At 41.7% G+C, this 17,168-nt stretch overlaps 1 protein-coding gene across 4 annotated transcripts in view; it reads right to left on the reverse strand.

Moving 5' to 3' along the window:
- LOC118230067 (rho GTPase-activating protein 29-like) overlaps positions 1-16,038 on the reverse strand; it is a 41,779-nt gene extending 25,741 nt beyond the window's left edge. For all 4 annotated transcript variants that reach the window (XM_035422798.1, XM_035422797.1, XM_035422796.1 and 1 more), the window contains exons 1-2: positions 15,868-16,038; positions 13,355-13,715 (exon numbers count right to left, since the gene is read on the reverse strand). In XM_035422798.1, coding sequence (XP_035278689.1) covers positions 13,355-13,622 — 268 coding nt within the window. In that variant the 5' untranslated portion in view covers positions 13,623-13,715; positions 15,868-16,038. The remainder of the gene's footprint in view (positions 1-13,354; positions 13,716-15,867) is intronic.
- Between the last annotated feature and the right edge of the window lie 1,130 nt (positions 16,039-17,168).

Here is a 17,168-nt window from a genome sequence, read left to right on the forward strand (position 1 = left end):
TAACAGGACAACCTTCTGACGCAGCCACCATGCCCCACTGCCAAGAACAACGCCTGCGACTGCGTGACCAATCGAGATGTAGCGGGTTTTCTCTTCATTTGTGACTGAAACGGGGAGCACCACAGCGCCATGCTCATGGGCAGCAGTGCACACCATTGTGGTTGGGCGACTCGGTTTACAAGTCCCGCAATCACGGAGTGATTTAGGACCGGCGGTACGAATTGAACACGACTCCAGAAACGGACATCACAGGCACTCAAATAAAACCGACCTCCTTTCAAGTTCCCTTTTGAAGAGCCGAGGGGGAAAATGTAAACACTTAACCTTTAACACACTTGATTGGTCCCGTGGAGCGCCGGGGCTTCCAGGCACTAAAGGCGGAGCCTCCGGTTGGCCGGGTGGCACAGGGTGGCCCACCTATGGCCCACGCCCACGATTAGGAGATCACAGGCGGCCCGCGAGTAGGCAGGACACACACACCCCTCTGCCCCCCCCCCCCCCCCCGCCCCCAAACTGAATCCCCACCACCACCACTTTGAAGAATCCACCCCCATGGTAGCGGACAATAGGCCATCGTTACAGGCCCGATTTCCAAAGACAAACGAACTTCCTTTTTTTTTTTTTTTTTTGGAGGGGGGTAGGGGTTTCCCCAAAGCAATTCATACAAAATAATGAACCTCGTTCTTAGTCACTGGATTTCAATGACACTAAAAGAATACGATTCCTCGACCATGGAATACATCCATGTTATGCACGGGGGAAGCGAATCATATCCCCCATTACAGAAGGATGTTTCTTAAAAACATAGTACAAACAACCATTATGAACTCTTCAGCCATGAACTTCAAAACCATCCAGCGTCACATTCGCTGCAATTAACCAAAATAAACAAGGGGGCTGCTGGGTGGTCTCACGCCCTGAGAGCACTGTACCAGTGCCCTTAGTCTGGTTTGAATTCCTGAAAAAAAAATTGGGTTAAAGACTGATTTTAAAAAAATTAAAAAAGAAATGAAAATGGGCCTAAACATGTGCAACTGCTTAACACTAGGGCAGTAACCTATAAGTACGTAAAACTGTTTCCCCAGCCAGCAACATGTAATTAATTTGTACCTTTTTTGCATGTAAAAGTGTTTTCTACGTATGGATTATCCAACTCACATAATCTCAAGACACACACGATTAAACAGGACCGAATCACAAATTTCTGACACCACTTCCCTTCAAACCTTCCCATACAAACTGCACAAACACACATATTCCTGTGTCAGTGAATATTAAAACAGCGCTGTCAGACGAATCGAAACTTCTACCTCCCACGTTCCTCCAGTAGGCCAGCCAGGCCCTGGGAGGAGCCCGCCAACCTTTCTCCCATGATTCCTCCCGCTTGCATGGAATACTGACAAGCTGGTATTCCAAATATGCCTCCTTTCACGGGGCTCTGAATCCTCCCACGGAACCCAGGTTCGCGCTTGGTGCGTGAAGCTCGGCCTCTGGCCCCAGGAGGGGGTATCGGTCATGATGCTTTTTTAACAAAGCCACAGCGTCTCTCTGCAAGAACACTGCTTATGGGGGTCGAAGCAGAAACGGCTAAGGATGAACTTCTCTTGAACAACAGAGATTTGTGGCTATGCATCACCAAATAATTTAATTGCACCATACATACTTCTATGAGAAGACATCTTAGGAGTGCACGGTTGGCTGAAGCAAGCAATTATAAGTCCAGTCTTGGAAGGGACAGAGTGTGTTTGGCACAGCCAGCAAATACTTCTATGCATTTTATGTATTTTCCAAGTTTTCCAGAAAACTTTAAAGAGATCTCAATCTCCAGTCAGATCTATAGGTGTAAAGGTAAACTACAGATCAGAGAAAAACCTGATGTGCCCTTTAAAGCAGTTGAGGCACCAAACGATCTGTGGTAGCCTTTTTGAAGTTCGTATACTATACTCCTAGCTGTGTGCCAACATCCCCTTCTGCTGGCAAATTTACAAAAGTTTAACGTGCACTTTGTAATTCCATACAATGAATTACTTCTGGCATCCAAAAGACGTCTCAGGTTTCTCCTAAGCCTAAAGTACTGGGTGTCCTTCACAGAAAACTCTCATTGATGCCAACAATGGCTGTACAGCAGACACATTCAGGCCCCCGAGATAAACCGAGATGTTATCTGAGGGAGCAAACCAAACCACAATGCAGAACAGCAGAGCACTTGATGACCGAAAGGAAGGGCAAATGCGTTTGCGTTGCTTATCCATGCCTTGGATGGGCATTCAGTTCAGTCACTCAACCTGAGCGCCATCTCGCTTGGTCTTAAATCGAGTGAAAAAAAGTAACCAAGCATTACTGTTTTTTCAATACCCAGAATGCTGCATTCAGTTGGTGACAGGCATATTCATAATGATGGTTAATGACTGGGGAAAAAAAATCCAAAATGCGGTCAGAATGAACCTTGGTTCACAGAATGTGACCTTAAAGGACCAGGGCTGGGCAGGGCCGGTCCCTCTCGGTAGGCCCAAGTGGAGGATGCCATTTTCACGTGTCAGCCCCAGTCAGGGGTGGTGGGTGGCTAAGACACTTTCATGCCTTGCCATCAGAACTACAAAAGGTAATTCTCACTCTCCCCCTTGAGAGAAAGTATCTGAGGGTGCTCTGTGCACAGGAAGTGTATGTTTTTTTTACATTGTCTGCCCATTACCAAACAAGATAAACAGTTTAGCCAATCTCCTTTTCTACCAATGAACAGTTCAGCATTACAGCGCAGGGCTGAAGTGCACCCCCTTTCGCCCTCACCACTGTTCTCTGCCAGGGTGACGGTTGACAATGACCCATCACAGGTTGAACATGGCCATTTATTCTTTTTTATTAGACACAACGTTGCTGGGAATTCTGGGTCCTTCCTGGTATTGAGCGAGGCCTCGATGCTCTGAAAAGCTTTGTTCAAATACTAGAGCCTGACAGGTTCCCGAAGCGCAGTTTTAAAAAGCTCAAGGACAGAGCTTGAGACTCACATGACATGAGTGCAAGTGGAGGGGCCCACAGGGCAAAAACATGACAACACACTTCTATTTGTGTAATTAATTGGCCCGTCTGTACATTTACACAAGCCCTGAAAAAGTCACTCTTTACAAAAGAAACCATATATGACAGCACAAGTATCCAAACTGGAGAGACTGCGTTGCTGCAGGAAAAATAAAATATATTTCTTAAACTTATTGTACTTATTCGCCAACAAGGATTCATATTGCAGTATGAATTAAAATTGAAATATGAAATATGATTGATCGTTATGTTCTTATTTGCCTTTTGTTTTTATTTAGATGGATTTCTAAATTTTTACTCTACTTTTTGATTGTAAAATTTAATCTGACCCAAGATTTATTTACCGGTCTTTGCAATCTTGAGAAATTGATTAATGGCGACAAATCTTTCACCTCAAAAGAGGTTAAACCAAGGTATTATGGAGAGGTTTTAGTGATGAGGGTGGGGTGAAGTAACCCTTAAGCTGGTGGAAAAGTCACCTTGAATTCTTGGCTTGAAAAAGTTCAGTGCAAATATTGGACTTTAATCACGTGTTCCCATCACTATGTGTGTGTGTGTTTCAAAAATGGGAAACATGAGAGCCAAAACTGAATATCACTGGATGACACGCACACTCTCGTTAAAACAGTAATACATTAATTACAGCCAGTAATAACCAAGAATGAAGTCAGAGAAAAAAAACTGTTTTAAGCCATGTCGGAACAGTATTAGTATTGTAGGAAAACAGTCAGCAAAGTATTTTTCATCATTGCACATTTACGATTTCCATGGCCGATTTGCACAGAAAAAGCCTTTCTCTTTATTACTCCGCAAAATTACTGAGGGAGCATGTCTGTGTGGCTGTTTTCAGATGTATTTGTCACCAAACCAGGAAAACAGATGTATTTGTCACCAAGCAGAAAAACTCAATCACAACACACGCCGTTTTTTATATTTCAAAAACAAAGAAGACTCGACACTGGAGAAGACTTTATGCCTCACATCAGTGTAGGGAGAACCACGCTTCCAATGCCAATTTTAGCAGTACCAATTAATTGACCAATTTTGTGTCCCCCCAACAGTAACTGGCAGCCTTATGCTTCCCCGCACCCCGTAATACAATTCATGAGAGGTGCGCAAATGTTTAGCCAGCCTGCTTCCACTCCAAACCCTTATTTTCTCTCGGATCAAGTAAATCCCTTTCTGAGGTCCAAAGTTTGGCATGTTTGGACAGAGAAATGTGGCCTTCGCCTCACTCAGGATTCACATGGACTCGCTGTCATACAAGCTGGGCATTAGCGGAACATAAAGGCCTAGCGCTTTTTGTGACATCTTGCATGTCCTAGATGTGATGTCACCCGTGTTTGCAGATGGTGACAAAAAAGGCACACTAAGAGCAACTTGTTTCTTGAGGCAGGAATCCTGAGAAAAACATCGGCAAACAGCCAGTCTTCATACACAGAATGACAAATACAGTGATAATCTCCCTCTCTTTATAAACTGCATGACTACTGTTGACTTTGAAAAAGCCCTAGTTGCCACCTCTTGATTAAACTAAAAATCTTATTTCCAAAATAAACACACAATAATGGATATGAACACCACTAACACTGATGTCATCTTTAAGGATAAGTTAACAAGACAGGTTAGGTCAGCACCCAGTGTAGTATGATGTCAGTCCATTACATCATCAGCGTGGGCATAAACAGCCCACCTCAGTTAACTGGATCCCGTAAAAGCAGCATAAAAAAGGTGAAGGGCTGGTTTTTGGCTCATTCTGCATGCCTTCAAGTGCTTGTCCGTGGTTACAAATTAGCCAAACCCACAAAATCCAGCGACAAAGCAAAGGGGCACCTCTCTCAGGCTCTTAAAACTGCTCTACTCTCCCTGCAACCAATCCCACCAGCAAAAACAGCTCGGTCCAAGACCGTAAATCTCCTCTCCCCAAGAATCCGGGGGCCACAACCACATGAAAAAAACCTACGGCAAAGAAGGGAAAAAGGGCTACCCCACAAATCTCAGACTTAAGTGTGGCAGGCCATTAAACTCTACAAATAAGATGAAGGCCTAGGTCCGTTCCTCAAAATGGCAGCACACATTGCAGTTACATGCTTCACTGTGTACAGGGATTACATTTTCATTTTCATTCAGTTTTCACCCCATAGAATCTTTACATTTAACCTTATTTTTGAATACTGACTGCATTAACTGCATTTGATTGTACAAAGACGACTGCATTACCTGTATTTGATTGTACAAAGTGTCACCATATTCGACTGAGCGAATGGAAGGCCTGCTCCATGCAAGTGAGGTGGTAAGGATGGGGATTCAGCCCCACCTCTGCTAAATTTAATTATACTGTACTTGATAATTGAGGAGAGTGCGCCAACTGGTTGAAATAAACACATCATGTGGTTCAGTGAGCAGGAGCTTGGTGTTCTTCCCTCTAGACCTGTCAAACTACAGCTGAGGAATTTACAGTTATTGTGACCTCAAGCTTAGAAGTTTTTTTTTTTACATTAAAATGCAAAGTTCAGTCATGTAAACATATCACACTATATGTTGTGTTACTTCCCAAAACAGTGTACTGTAAAGCTGTTTACTGTAAAGGTGTACTGTAAAGGTGCTTTTAAAGGCACTGTACCGTACTGCAAATCTGTTGACCAAGCAAATAAACACAACAACAGTGGTGAAGGCCTTAGCTTACAATGATTTGCACCAGTGGACGACAGCTTCCATCAGAAACATGTTCACACTTCAAAAACTGTGAGAGTAACTTATAACTGACCGAAGTGAAAGCAAAACAATGTATAACCATAACAGGGATTTCACCCAATTCTACTTCATCAAGTTTGATCCTGAGGAGTATTTAGAGTAGCTTTTGCCACAGGTCAGCTTAAGGTCTGCATAAAAGGAGCTTTCAATCAACATAAGTAGTTTACAGTGACTTGTGACAGAGAAAAGCCTGATGTCAGTGAAAAGACTTCAAGCTAATTTTAGACCGGCCCTTCGCATAGACCAGTTTCAACAGAAGATCTCTACACCATTTTTAGGTTCTCTCAGAGGACGGGCAGCTAAGCCAGTTTCCCATAAAACCACAGTACAGAGGAGAAAATATTATTTCCTTTGCAGTTGTGTGGGAACATACTAAAGCAGCTTTATCAATAGTACTAGAGGATTGTGCGCGTACGTGCTGGGTTGCGCGTTGCTATGCATTATTAATAATTCAGTCAGTACAGAATTGCACAAAACCACCAGCAAATACCAGGGCGAGAAACTAAGGCAGTGTCTGCATGTAGGCTATCTCTGCTGCCGCTATGATGAATGAAGGTTCAATTTCCAGTCAGGGAGATAAAAGATGGGCGGACACATGTAGGAACAAATGGAAGCTTCTGTTAAATCTCAACATTTACATTTAGGCATTTAGCAGACACTTTTATATAGAGCGACTTACATAGGCGCATACATACAAACAGATCTGAAAATGAAACGAGCTGATGACCACTGCCATTATAGATACACAGATTTTTTTCTATCAGAGCCATCACCAAAATGACCAATATCAGCAATCTGACAAGTGTAAATCTAAACAAGTCCATCGAAATTAAATAAATGTGACATAAAAGAAAATAAATAGCTAATACTCACAATTAAACGACATGAGAATAGGACTTGGCACTAAATTTGTATACAGCAGAATATTACAGACTAGGACTTTCATCAAAAAAGTTGCTAAATTGTCAATTCCAATGTGTGCTGCTCTTTAAAAATGCATTGCTTGAATTCTTGATTTCCTAAATTAATTAAAACACATTTCATGCACATTTCCTGTCATCCTTTGAGATCACTTCTGTTCCGTTTGCCACCAGAGCATGCCAAAAATGACCTGCTGTCAGTACACCAAATTGCTCATAACAAATTCCATGCCAAATGCCAATTTCACCATGTGCCTACTTGTTTCCACCAGGCCATTCGTTCAGACTGTTGGGGAAAAAACAGCTTATGAGAAATAGATTCAGATGACGAGTTAAAACTGAGCCTGCATCCATAAAGGTAACGCAGCCATGTGCACCCCTGCTGATAGTCAAAACATCAGGGGTCTTGTACAACTTAATATCCATTCATATTTCACACATTCTGTCTCTGTTTACACACAAAAAAAATCACTGGCACTGGAAGGACCATGACATGAAACTCAAAACAAACATCTTGCTGCTAATGTTAACATAAGAGCACGCCCATTTTATCAACTTGTTCACAAAAGCACCGGAAACTAGGCCAAATTATGTACTTGTCAACCACAGACCCTTGAGCTTAACACTGTACATATTTAATTACTCGCATATTTAATTGGGTTTTTTAAAAATTTTTTAACTGAGGTGGTATTTAGCTGAAGCCACAAAATTTGGGTCAGATAACTATTCAATAAAGAGAAACAAAATCTCACAAAACAATACAACTTTTAACTTTTTTTTTTTTTTTTTTTTTTTTTTTTTTAAAGAGTCGCACACTTAGTACCCGCTGATTGAGTCACTATAGCAACAAGCGAACGTTTGTTCTAAAGGAATGTGGAATATGCTGAAAGGGGGAGGAGGGGGAGGGACTAACAGCTCGACTGTGAAAACCAAGGGTCTGTTTTTTCACTTTGATTAAAATGATCATCCCTGCCATTAACAGCTAGAGGCCAATACTGTCACAAAAACACACCTGATATATTCCCTTGGATGTTTATCTTTGAGTGGAAAAACCACCTTGCACCTGTGTCAGAGAGACAAAATCCATTATAATAATTTATAACATAGTTAGAGTCTAGCATTTATCCAAGCTGACTGGTTGAGCCTTGACCACACCCCTTGCAAACAAGGACAGTCTGCAGCATAGACAATCCCAGTTTTTGAAATATCAATCCTAAAATTTTGCTTAAACAATATTGGTGATTTTCAACACATTTGCTACCATGTAACTGTGCCAGTAACAACTCGGCCGGCATCTTGGCAAATGAACTATATTTCCAGATTGATTTACACCTGCAACATGATCATTTTCACTTGTGATATCATTTATAAAAAGGTGTCTGTATAGATGCACAGACCACATCATGACGTGGTTTGGTCCCTTTACAATGACTGAACATAAGCTGAATATTAAATGCAGTTTCAAAACAGGATAAAATTAGGGACATATTTAACAGTTGGAAAACGCATGTGTCCCTTGTGCACGACGTGGCCGTTCTATAACATTCATATCTAATACTGATACGAAACAAGTGAAATATGTTTTTTAACCTCCAAACACATACAAAGTAGCTGCCTGAAGCAGAGAGGGCAGGAGACGAAGAGAAGGACGGAAGCAGTACGAAGGAGAGATTACTAATGTAGCTTTTCTCTGGCGTAAGTGGGAACGGGGCAGGAGAAAAACAGGGCAGAGGTCAACCACTTGCGTTCGTGAGAAACGTGACACAGAGAAAGCCGGCTTGAGGCGGGCGGGCGGGACTGGATGCAGGGGCCCACCTGGCCCCTACATGGCTCGCGCAAAACCTCCAGAGGATTACCCATATCCAGAGCAAATGCCTCCTTCCAGGACATGACTGACACAAAGTCATTTGCACCGGCCAATGGCTGAAACATCCCGAAAATATTTCAAAATTAGAGTGAAGGCCAAATGTTAAGACCCAAATGGTCAGGGTTAAAACCACAGATGACCTATGAACCCTGGAACCCTCCATTTTGAGTACCATAGGATCAAGCGACACATTTTTTTTTAAATGACTCAAGTTTTCCTCCTGGTCACATATATACAGTGTCCTGTGGCCCTGTATACCAAGCAGGACACACCATATATCTGGTCCCACAGATGTAGGACGGCTTAGAAAACCTACAAGCGCCAAAGCTGCTTCGCCACTCGGTTTCAGCTCCAAGTGTACAGCCTGTTGGACGTGGGGGCTTGCTTTAATGAGGACTTACTGCCTTTGGAGTCTTAGAAAATAAATATATATTGAAAGACAACAATGCAGAGGGTCACTCTGTTAACTGACACCTCCAAACGATAGAAAAAAAAAGTTGATGCCCGTGCCACTTTCCAAGCCAAAAGCCTTCCGAAATGGACCCTGTATGCACAGTCCCCATTTCATTTTTTTTAAAAAACAACTGACACATGCTATCCATCAGTTCATTTCACAATGCCAAGACTGAACCATTCAGCAGAATGGGGTGAAAGGGAGAGAGCGAGGGAGAGAAAGCAAGAGCAACAGAGAGAGAGAGAGAGAAAGGGAGAGAGCTGAGATGGGGGAGCATAGGAGAGAGAATGAGGTGAATTATCTTGCTGTCATTAGAGTACATCAGAGTGCACTCCTCTGTTGTGACCACTGCCACTTAATTAAAACATGCAAAGGGTCCCCTTGTTATGCAAATGCAGATGCTTGCCCCCACATGCTTCCACCCAGGGCAAAATATGCAGCTGCCATTTTCCATGTCATTCATGAGTAACTCAGATCAAGAACCTTACTTGAGAGAACAGCAGCACTGCCTTATCTGGGATTTGAACATGCAATCCCATTGGGAAAAATCGAGTTTGTTAGCTAGCCCATGGAATGCTGCATCGGTGGAACGCAGGATATTTCAAAACCTGTGTTTTACACCAATTCACTTCAGTTCTGACAAAAATACAGTTTTTTGCCATTATATGCCAACTCACAATAATAACACAAAAAAATGTAGGCTAAGTGGTTCATAATGTTATTATGAGGCTTGTAAGAAACGTACAATGAAATAGTGGGATTAGATGGATGATATAATCTCCAAATAATGTTTAGGTCAAAACTAATTCTTGCCACACAGGCTAATAATATTTTAAAAACCTAGGAGTGATTTCTGTTCGAATTTACTCATTTTAAGCAAGCTAGCTAGAGTGCGGAATCTCGTTTTTGACTTCTCATTCAAATGAAGTGCTTCCTCACAATGCTACCAACATCTGTGTAAATATTATGATCAATAAACAATACAAAAGTCAGACACCCAAAAATGATTGGCTCAAAGACGTAGGAGTAATTGTTTTTTTGTGGTTCAAGTCTGGGTCATTGCCCCTTGTAATCTTAAAAAAAAAAAGATCTTGGAATACCTGCGTTAATAGAACAGTGTCATTTTTCAGCATAACAAATGCAGGACCTGCATTAACACCACCACTATAAGCTTTTAGACACATGGCTTTTTAGCCATCCATAATGCGAACAATGCATTTCAACTAAATTTTCCATGGGTTATTGGTGACCAGCACTTCATGCAGATACAAAATCAATGTTACAAAGGGCAGAGTGTCCTTAGAACCACAAAATTGACCTGCTTATCACACAACTGGTGCAAACCAAACAACAACCCAGTTCAGTATCTATCTTAATGACATGGTTTATAGCCCAGTGGCATCCTCTCAGAAAAACAATACCCCCCCCCCCCCCCGACATGAACAATGAACATTCATACTTGCCCAAGTTACCTGTCCAAACTAACTGAAACCCAAAATAACATGAGCTGTAATGGTTCACGATATGGAAATTCTGGGACTGATACTGGCCAATATCTATGTTTATACCCTCATTTTACATTATTGCAACATTTGCTGATAATAATTATTCACATTCATGGAAAAAGTAGGCCGAGATGATCACAGACATTAAGGTATGAAGGAAAAAATGTAACAAATTTGGCAGTTTATCACAGTTTGGCCATTCACCACAATTCCGGCTATTTAAATTGTTGAATGAAAAACAGAAAAGAACTGTATATGATTTCTGCTAATCCTCAACTGACCCCACAACATGCCTATGATTATGCATTTGATTATTTCTATGATTAAGGTACAATATTTTGCTGTAATTATACAGTACCTGGTTAAAATTAGGCCAAAACAGTGTCACGTTGCATCCGGACAAAATTAAATTGTCCTTTTTCCTCTTTAGACTGAAAGAGAAATTGATCATTTTCCTAAATTAAATTTTCTAAGACAAGTCAAAAATCAGAAGTTTTAAAACAAACATAATGAGGGAGCGAATAAAAATAACCTATTTTCGGGTCCAGTGCTGTTGTTGCCACCTGACACAAGTTACACTCAGAGTGCATTCATCACTCCACAACATAATTTAGCCACATGCAATCACAGTCATGTGGTTTGTTTCCGTCCCGGCACTCTATGTATACTAAGAAATAACCTTGACTCATCGTTCCTCAATTTGATTTTAAAATAACCGACGAGCATTTAACACAGCCCTCTATTTTCAGCCTGAACATCTTCCTGATAAAAAAAATGTAGTAAGTAAAACCATTTCAATTTTGTTTAATAAAGTTTTTTTTCTGGACTTGTACTGTATCTGCCTGATGGCAATCATTCACACCTGTTATTTATTGAAAACAGCATCAAATAGCCTACAACCCAATATTTTTCTAGGACTAATTCCAGCATTGTTTGCCCTGGAGCATCATTGGCAGTTAACACTTAAATGAGGTTCTTTAAATGCCTGTTTGTTGAACACAGTTAAAATACCCTCACATCCCAGTACCTGAACTGTAACACCTTTTACTCAATATAGCCTACTCCACTATCACCTCAATGCTAAAATCCTCTTCTCACTGGACACCAATGCCTATCTACATAATACATATGTGATTATATGCACCATACACAGAAAGAATATAAAACTAAAATAAGTGTTTCATCAGATGTATCTAGCATTTATGACCAGCCTTGTAAGGTCCCCAATATCTGAAAACTTCTATTCATTGTTTTGATTAGTCCTACATTTTTTTCCAGAAAATTTAGTCAAACAAACATAGAAATAGAAACACAGAATGACACAGAAACACAGAAAAAACATGATGAACAAGAACATGAGTGACAACAGGGATAGCAAATAACACAGGAAGAATAGGACAGAGTTACAGGAATCTTCACTGCCACTTAAAAACTTAAATAACCAATTCATAAAAAATATAAATATTTCAAATGGTGCTGTATAGTATTTCTACTACACAAAGAGAACAGATTAGGCTCTTGTGCATGATGTAAGACTCATTTTTGTACTGATAACAGGGAAGTAAACCAACAAGTAAAAAAAAAAAAAAAAAAACTGAGGGAAATGGCTGTGGTGAGCTGGAAACTTCCACAAACTTCAAAAGGAAACGGCATATTTTGACATCAAGCCATGTCGCACAAATTCAAAACACGACCCCACCCAAATCCCCAAAAATAGGCAGCTTTCTAGTAATTCAGGTTCAGCCATAGTCCAACAGAGAGGGGACCCATGGTGAATTAAAGATACTGACTGGAGCGTAAAGAGAAAAATTTGCATTAAATATTTAAAAATGAACTCCCGAGGAAAGTGCTTAGCTAGTCTGAAGTCGCAAAAATGCACCAGGTCAACAGCCCTTACCAGGCTGATTAGTCGTATGTGCATTGCATCTAACCAAACACTTTCCCTTGACCTAATTTTGTCAGAATCATCCAAGGTGATTTTAAAGCAGTCTCAGTATCTCTGTGTAAACAGGCACTCATTTTCTTTGGAGCGGTTGTTGGAGACATCACTTGGATTAGAGTCTCAGGCTCAACTGTCACATAACAGCCATGATAAAAGGTACCTCTCAATCCACACTTTCTGTCCCGCCATTCTGAACAAATTAGAAATGGTTTAAAAACAACATGTGCATCTGGTTTATGTTTGGGCCTATGGTATTTTGAAGGGAGTGAGTAATTATAGATGAAAGAGCCTTATTTTCTCATGATTCCAGTCAAAACAAGCTCTGCTAACGTCCAATTTCTATCCCTGTCGCTCACTGAAATATCCCTCTCCCACTGTAAACTGACAGGAGAAAGCAGACTCACACAAAGCACTTTCATAGTCAGTCACGGCCGGTCCTATCACCCGAAGCAGATAAGAAACACAGAATCTGCTATAACAGTGAGCCATTCAGAACTGCTTCAGGGACAGACCACCTCGTTACAGCACAGGTCATCTGTGCAGGTGGGATCAGCAGCAACACCAATGCAGCAGCTACGCAATGCAAAGAACGGAAAACATTTCACCACGGTTGTCCCCGCGGCCTGAGGCTGAGATAGCACGGAGTGAGTGACCGTTTGGTCAGAGACAGGCTGATGAGGCCGGTGACCCCACCTGTACTGAATGTCTGATAAAAACCTAATCGGGACACTTTTTCAATGAGCTTGTCCTCAACAACCGCCCTTCCACTCACAACAGACAAAGCCTGTGCCCAAAAAACTACGAATGTTATAACCAAGAAGCATCTCATGCCTTGCTGGGTTATTAGCGCCCTGGCCCAAGCCCAATCGGACGCACCTGTGGAGCGGAAGGCCTCCTTCAACCGCAGCAGCACGTCGGCGAACTTGCGGACATCGTTGACCAGCTGCATGATGTACTCCGGGTCCGCCCCAGGGCCGTCCGCGCTGCCCGACCGGGAGCCCGCGGCGCTCAAGGAGTTCCTCTTGGCGGAGCGACCCGTGCCCCACGTCCCCGAGCCGCCCGACGAGGGGAGGAGGTGCGGGCCGGGGAGGCGCCCGAGGCCCAGGGAGCGCTTGTTCCCGCCGCCGTTGCTGTGCCGCAGCATCCCGGCCGGTGGCGAGGCTGCCACTCCGGAACGTTCCGAGGTCGCGCTAACCGTGGGTCGCGCGCCGCTCCCGCCTGCGGAGAGCCGACCCCCCTGCAGGGACGAGAGCAAACAAATGGGAGCTCCGGCACAGAAAACGAGAAAAGAACAGCCCCCCTCTTTAAGCTTTCGCTCCCACGCTAATACTGCCTTCACACTGCAGCTCCCACTGTTGGTCAGACTACAGCCATGCATTCCATGCCTAAAATACCCACCACCCATAACCACATGACCATTTTACACATTTTGTTCTGTACAATAACAAACTTCTTACTCTGGGGGTGTGTCCAGTTAAAGTAATCCTCAGTACAATGACGCGTGTTGTGGTCCAGAATCACACCACGAATGTTCAGATCCTGACTGTGGCCAGCAGGCCTACTGGGTGGACACATAAATGGTGACAGCGCTGGCCGGGAATAGAGGATGCCAGTCAGCTAGGTACTCCCAGCCTCTTAGCAAAAAGCACCTCCTCTAGTCCACCAAATGCTTGTGGTCCAGTTATGCCAGCTGTCAATGTCTGGCTGAATCATAAATGCATTCCATTTTAGAGGGGAGGCGACCTGTATGGTGCATCAATGTAATTGATGTGTGGTGACACTGTGGCTGTCAGGGTCATATTTCATACAATAGGAGAGCACAGTTGCAGGCAGCCTGTAATTGAAGCATCATACTGGAACTCTGTGGCAGCACTGACCAAAACACAGCAAAACACACACACACGCACGCACACACCATAACCCCAGAGCAAGTCTGGCAGCAAAGGTGATTATCACACAACACAACAGATCAGTTAACCCAGTCTGGGTTAACTTATCACAGAATTGCTTAATCAATGTGTTTAATCGGTTTGACACTTAATTGTTCAAATATCAGGCCTGTCTCTTTATAAAAGTTGAACAGAAACTAAATCAGGCTTACGAAGGCATATTTGTCAAATCAAGTACTGTACCTTGTCCACTTGTAAAAGGCAACAGCTGTACAGAGCCTTACCTTCTTGTTCGCACCTACCAACCACTGTAGTAGGAACTTCTACAATTAAGACACCTAATAAAGTATGACATTTAATGCTAGGATCTCAGTCACACAACAAATTCACAACATCAGTGTTTCCTTCAGTTGTTCAAAATAACACTTGATAAGTTTGATAAAGTATCATTTAGCTCACTATTATTAAACTGGATTATTGATAATCTAAATCTGTGGTAGCCTGCATATTCCTCCCTCCCAATCAAAAAGTGTTCATTCATACGTACAACAATATTCACTGTCAACTGTTGAGGTTGCCATTACACGGCATCAATTTTTGGCTTTTCATTTATTTTCAACAAATCCAAAACTCAGAACTTGCCAACGCCCAATTTTAGGGTCTATAATACGCATAAACATGGCCTTATGGGGCCCCAGTTAGACCGCATGCCAAATCACACGTCTACCATCTAAACAGGATTATCTACAAACCACGAAATTGTCTCCCAGGGCACTGAAGTGATTGATCGTGTCCCCTGGAAACCAGAAAAAAACCGAGACCTGACTGCGTAAATTTCGAGACGTGACTTTCAACATGTGAAGTACAATTAAATCTTTAAAAAATAAATAATAATAATAAACACAACATGTTCCGTAATTCAAAAATGCATGGGAACACAACAGATAGCTTCCTAAATGACGCAATCAATCTAGCCTATGTGGTTTCCAAAAACTATTTTAGGCCGTTAAAATAAGGCTGCAGCACTTCTAACTTTTTAAATACACAGTTCATTTTTGCTTGCATCATTTAGCCAACAGTTGTGTTTCTATGCGCGCACGGGACATGCTAGGATACAACTCATTTTTATCCAAATGCAATTGAGAATAGCGTTCAGACCTCAGGTTGTGACCTCAGGGTCAACAACTTACACACTTACGCTTTGCCTTAACTTTCGTATTGTTTTTAACTGACCGCAACTTCACAGCATATTAAATCACACAAGCACAAAGTCTTGTTCAATGGGTATCTGAGTCCACCTATATTAAAGCGAATACATGCCAGCAAAATTCCATCCATCAGATAGCATTTGTGTTTTTTGGGGCTACATCTTTAATTGTTACCAAGTCATGTAAACTGATAGTGACACGCATGCAGTGAAATCTTCCCTTAGTCGGTCCAATTTGAAGAGCTGGTCGGTTCCAATCAAAACACGTTTAAACACGAAGTGAAGATACTTACTCGAATTACAATTCCGATTCATTGCACTGTAGATGATCCGGAAATATATCTTGACTTTTCAGAACAAAAGAAACATTTTAAACCCCATCCAATGAGTGTAGTTCAGCATTACTTCTGTGGGTAAATCGCGTAAAAGTTTGGGACCCAACATTCGTCCCGTTCACTAGTCTCCTCCTCCTTCACGTGATACACATTGCAACTTATGATTGGCTAGCGCTCGAATTGCTTCAGTCCCTTAATAACAGGTGTTAAAAATGTTGCATCGGTATACTGTCTTTTCTCTTGACCACAGCCAGGCCTGCATTCTTGTTGTCAACTCTGCAATGACTTGACACTGGACATCTAGGTTACAAATGAGCAACACGCTGCAAAAAGTTTTTGTATTGAAACTTTTTCATTGATGGGATCTAGCTGAGCTAAAAATGTGAAAGGAGGGTTACCAGCAAAGGCTGGTAAAGGCTTGATCATAGTTTTTGGGGAGAGGAATTCTTGATTCCACACTTCCAGACTTCTTGGTTTTCTCTTGGTTAATTAACTGTTTTCTTGGGTTCAAAGCAAGTTTTCTAGCAGACTGAGGTATTGAGATGGTTGATGAAAATATTGATTTTGTTGCATTAAATTTGCCAGCATGCTTTGGGCTATGCATGAGGCACTTTTGTTTGCATTTCTGAACTTCAATAAAATGGTGCTATGATAAGAAAACAGCATTTTGTACCATATCACCATATCATATCATGGCAATACCCATGTGAGGACATACCATTGGTTTTTGTGATTTCGTTCAAATGTTAACGCAAAGGTAACACTGTATGTGTATGTGAACATTTTTAAAATGAATTTATTTTTGCCTGTTTGAAAAACTATTGAAATTCTCTCACTAACCCTCTTACAGATCATAACTCTGTCCCTCTTGAGTTTTCAGTTTGCTTTCCAAAGACCTTCTCTTAAAATATGCTGTCATAAGTCTCTTGCATCCTACAAACAAGATAATGACAACCTCAATAACACTGAACTTCTGAGTGGATGCTACAAGTCCAAGAAGCTTGTTTTTTTTAAAACAATCGCAGATGATGCTCCTTAGAATTTTACTACTATGTGAAAGTGTATTCTCAATTTTTACAATCTAGTGACTTACAAAAAGCCAGAATAAAATAAAGTACTCCCCACTAGACAGATAAGCAAAGGCAAAGTGTAAAATCAAAAACATAAATAGCTCTTTAGTCCATCTAGTGGAACATATGGGTATTGACCTACACTGAAAAATTTATTCAGGGTGTAGGCAGGTTTTGATAGTGTTTGCA

Source organism: Anguilla anguilla, chromosome 6, assembly GCF_013347855.1.
Source record: "Anguilla anguilla isolate fAngAng1 chromosome 6, fAngAng1.pri, whole genome shotgun sequence".
Classification (NCBI taxonomy): domain Eukaryota; kingdom Metazoa; phylum Chordata; class Actinopteri; order Anguilliformes; family Anguillidae; genus Anguilla; species Anguilla anguilla.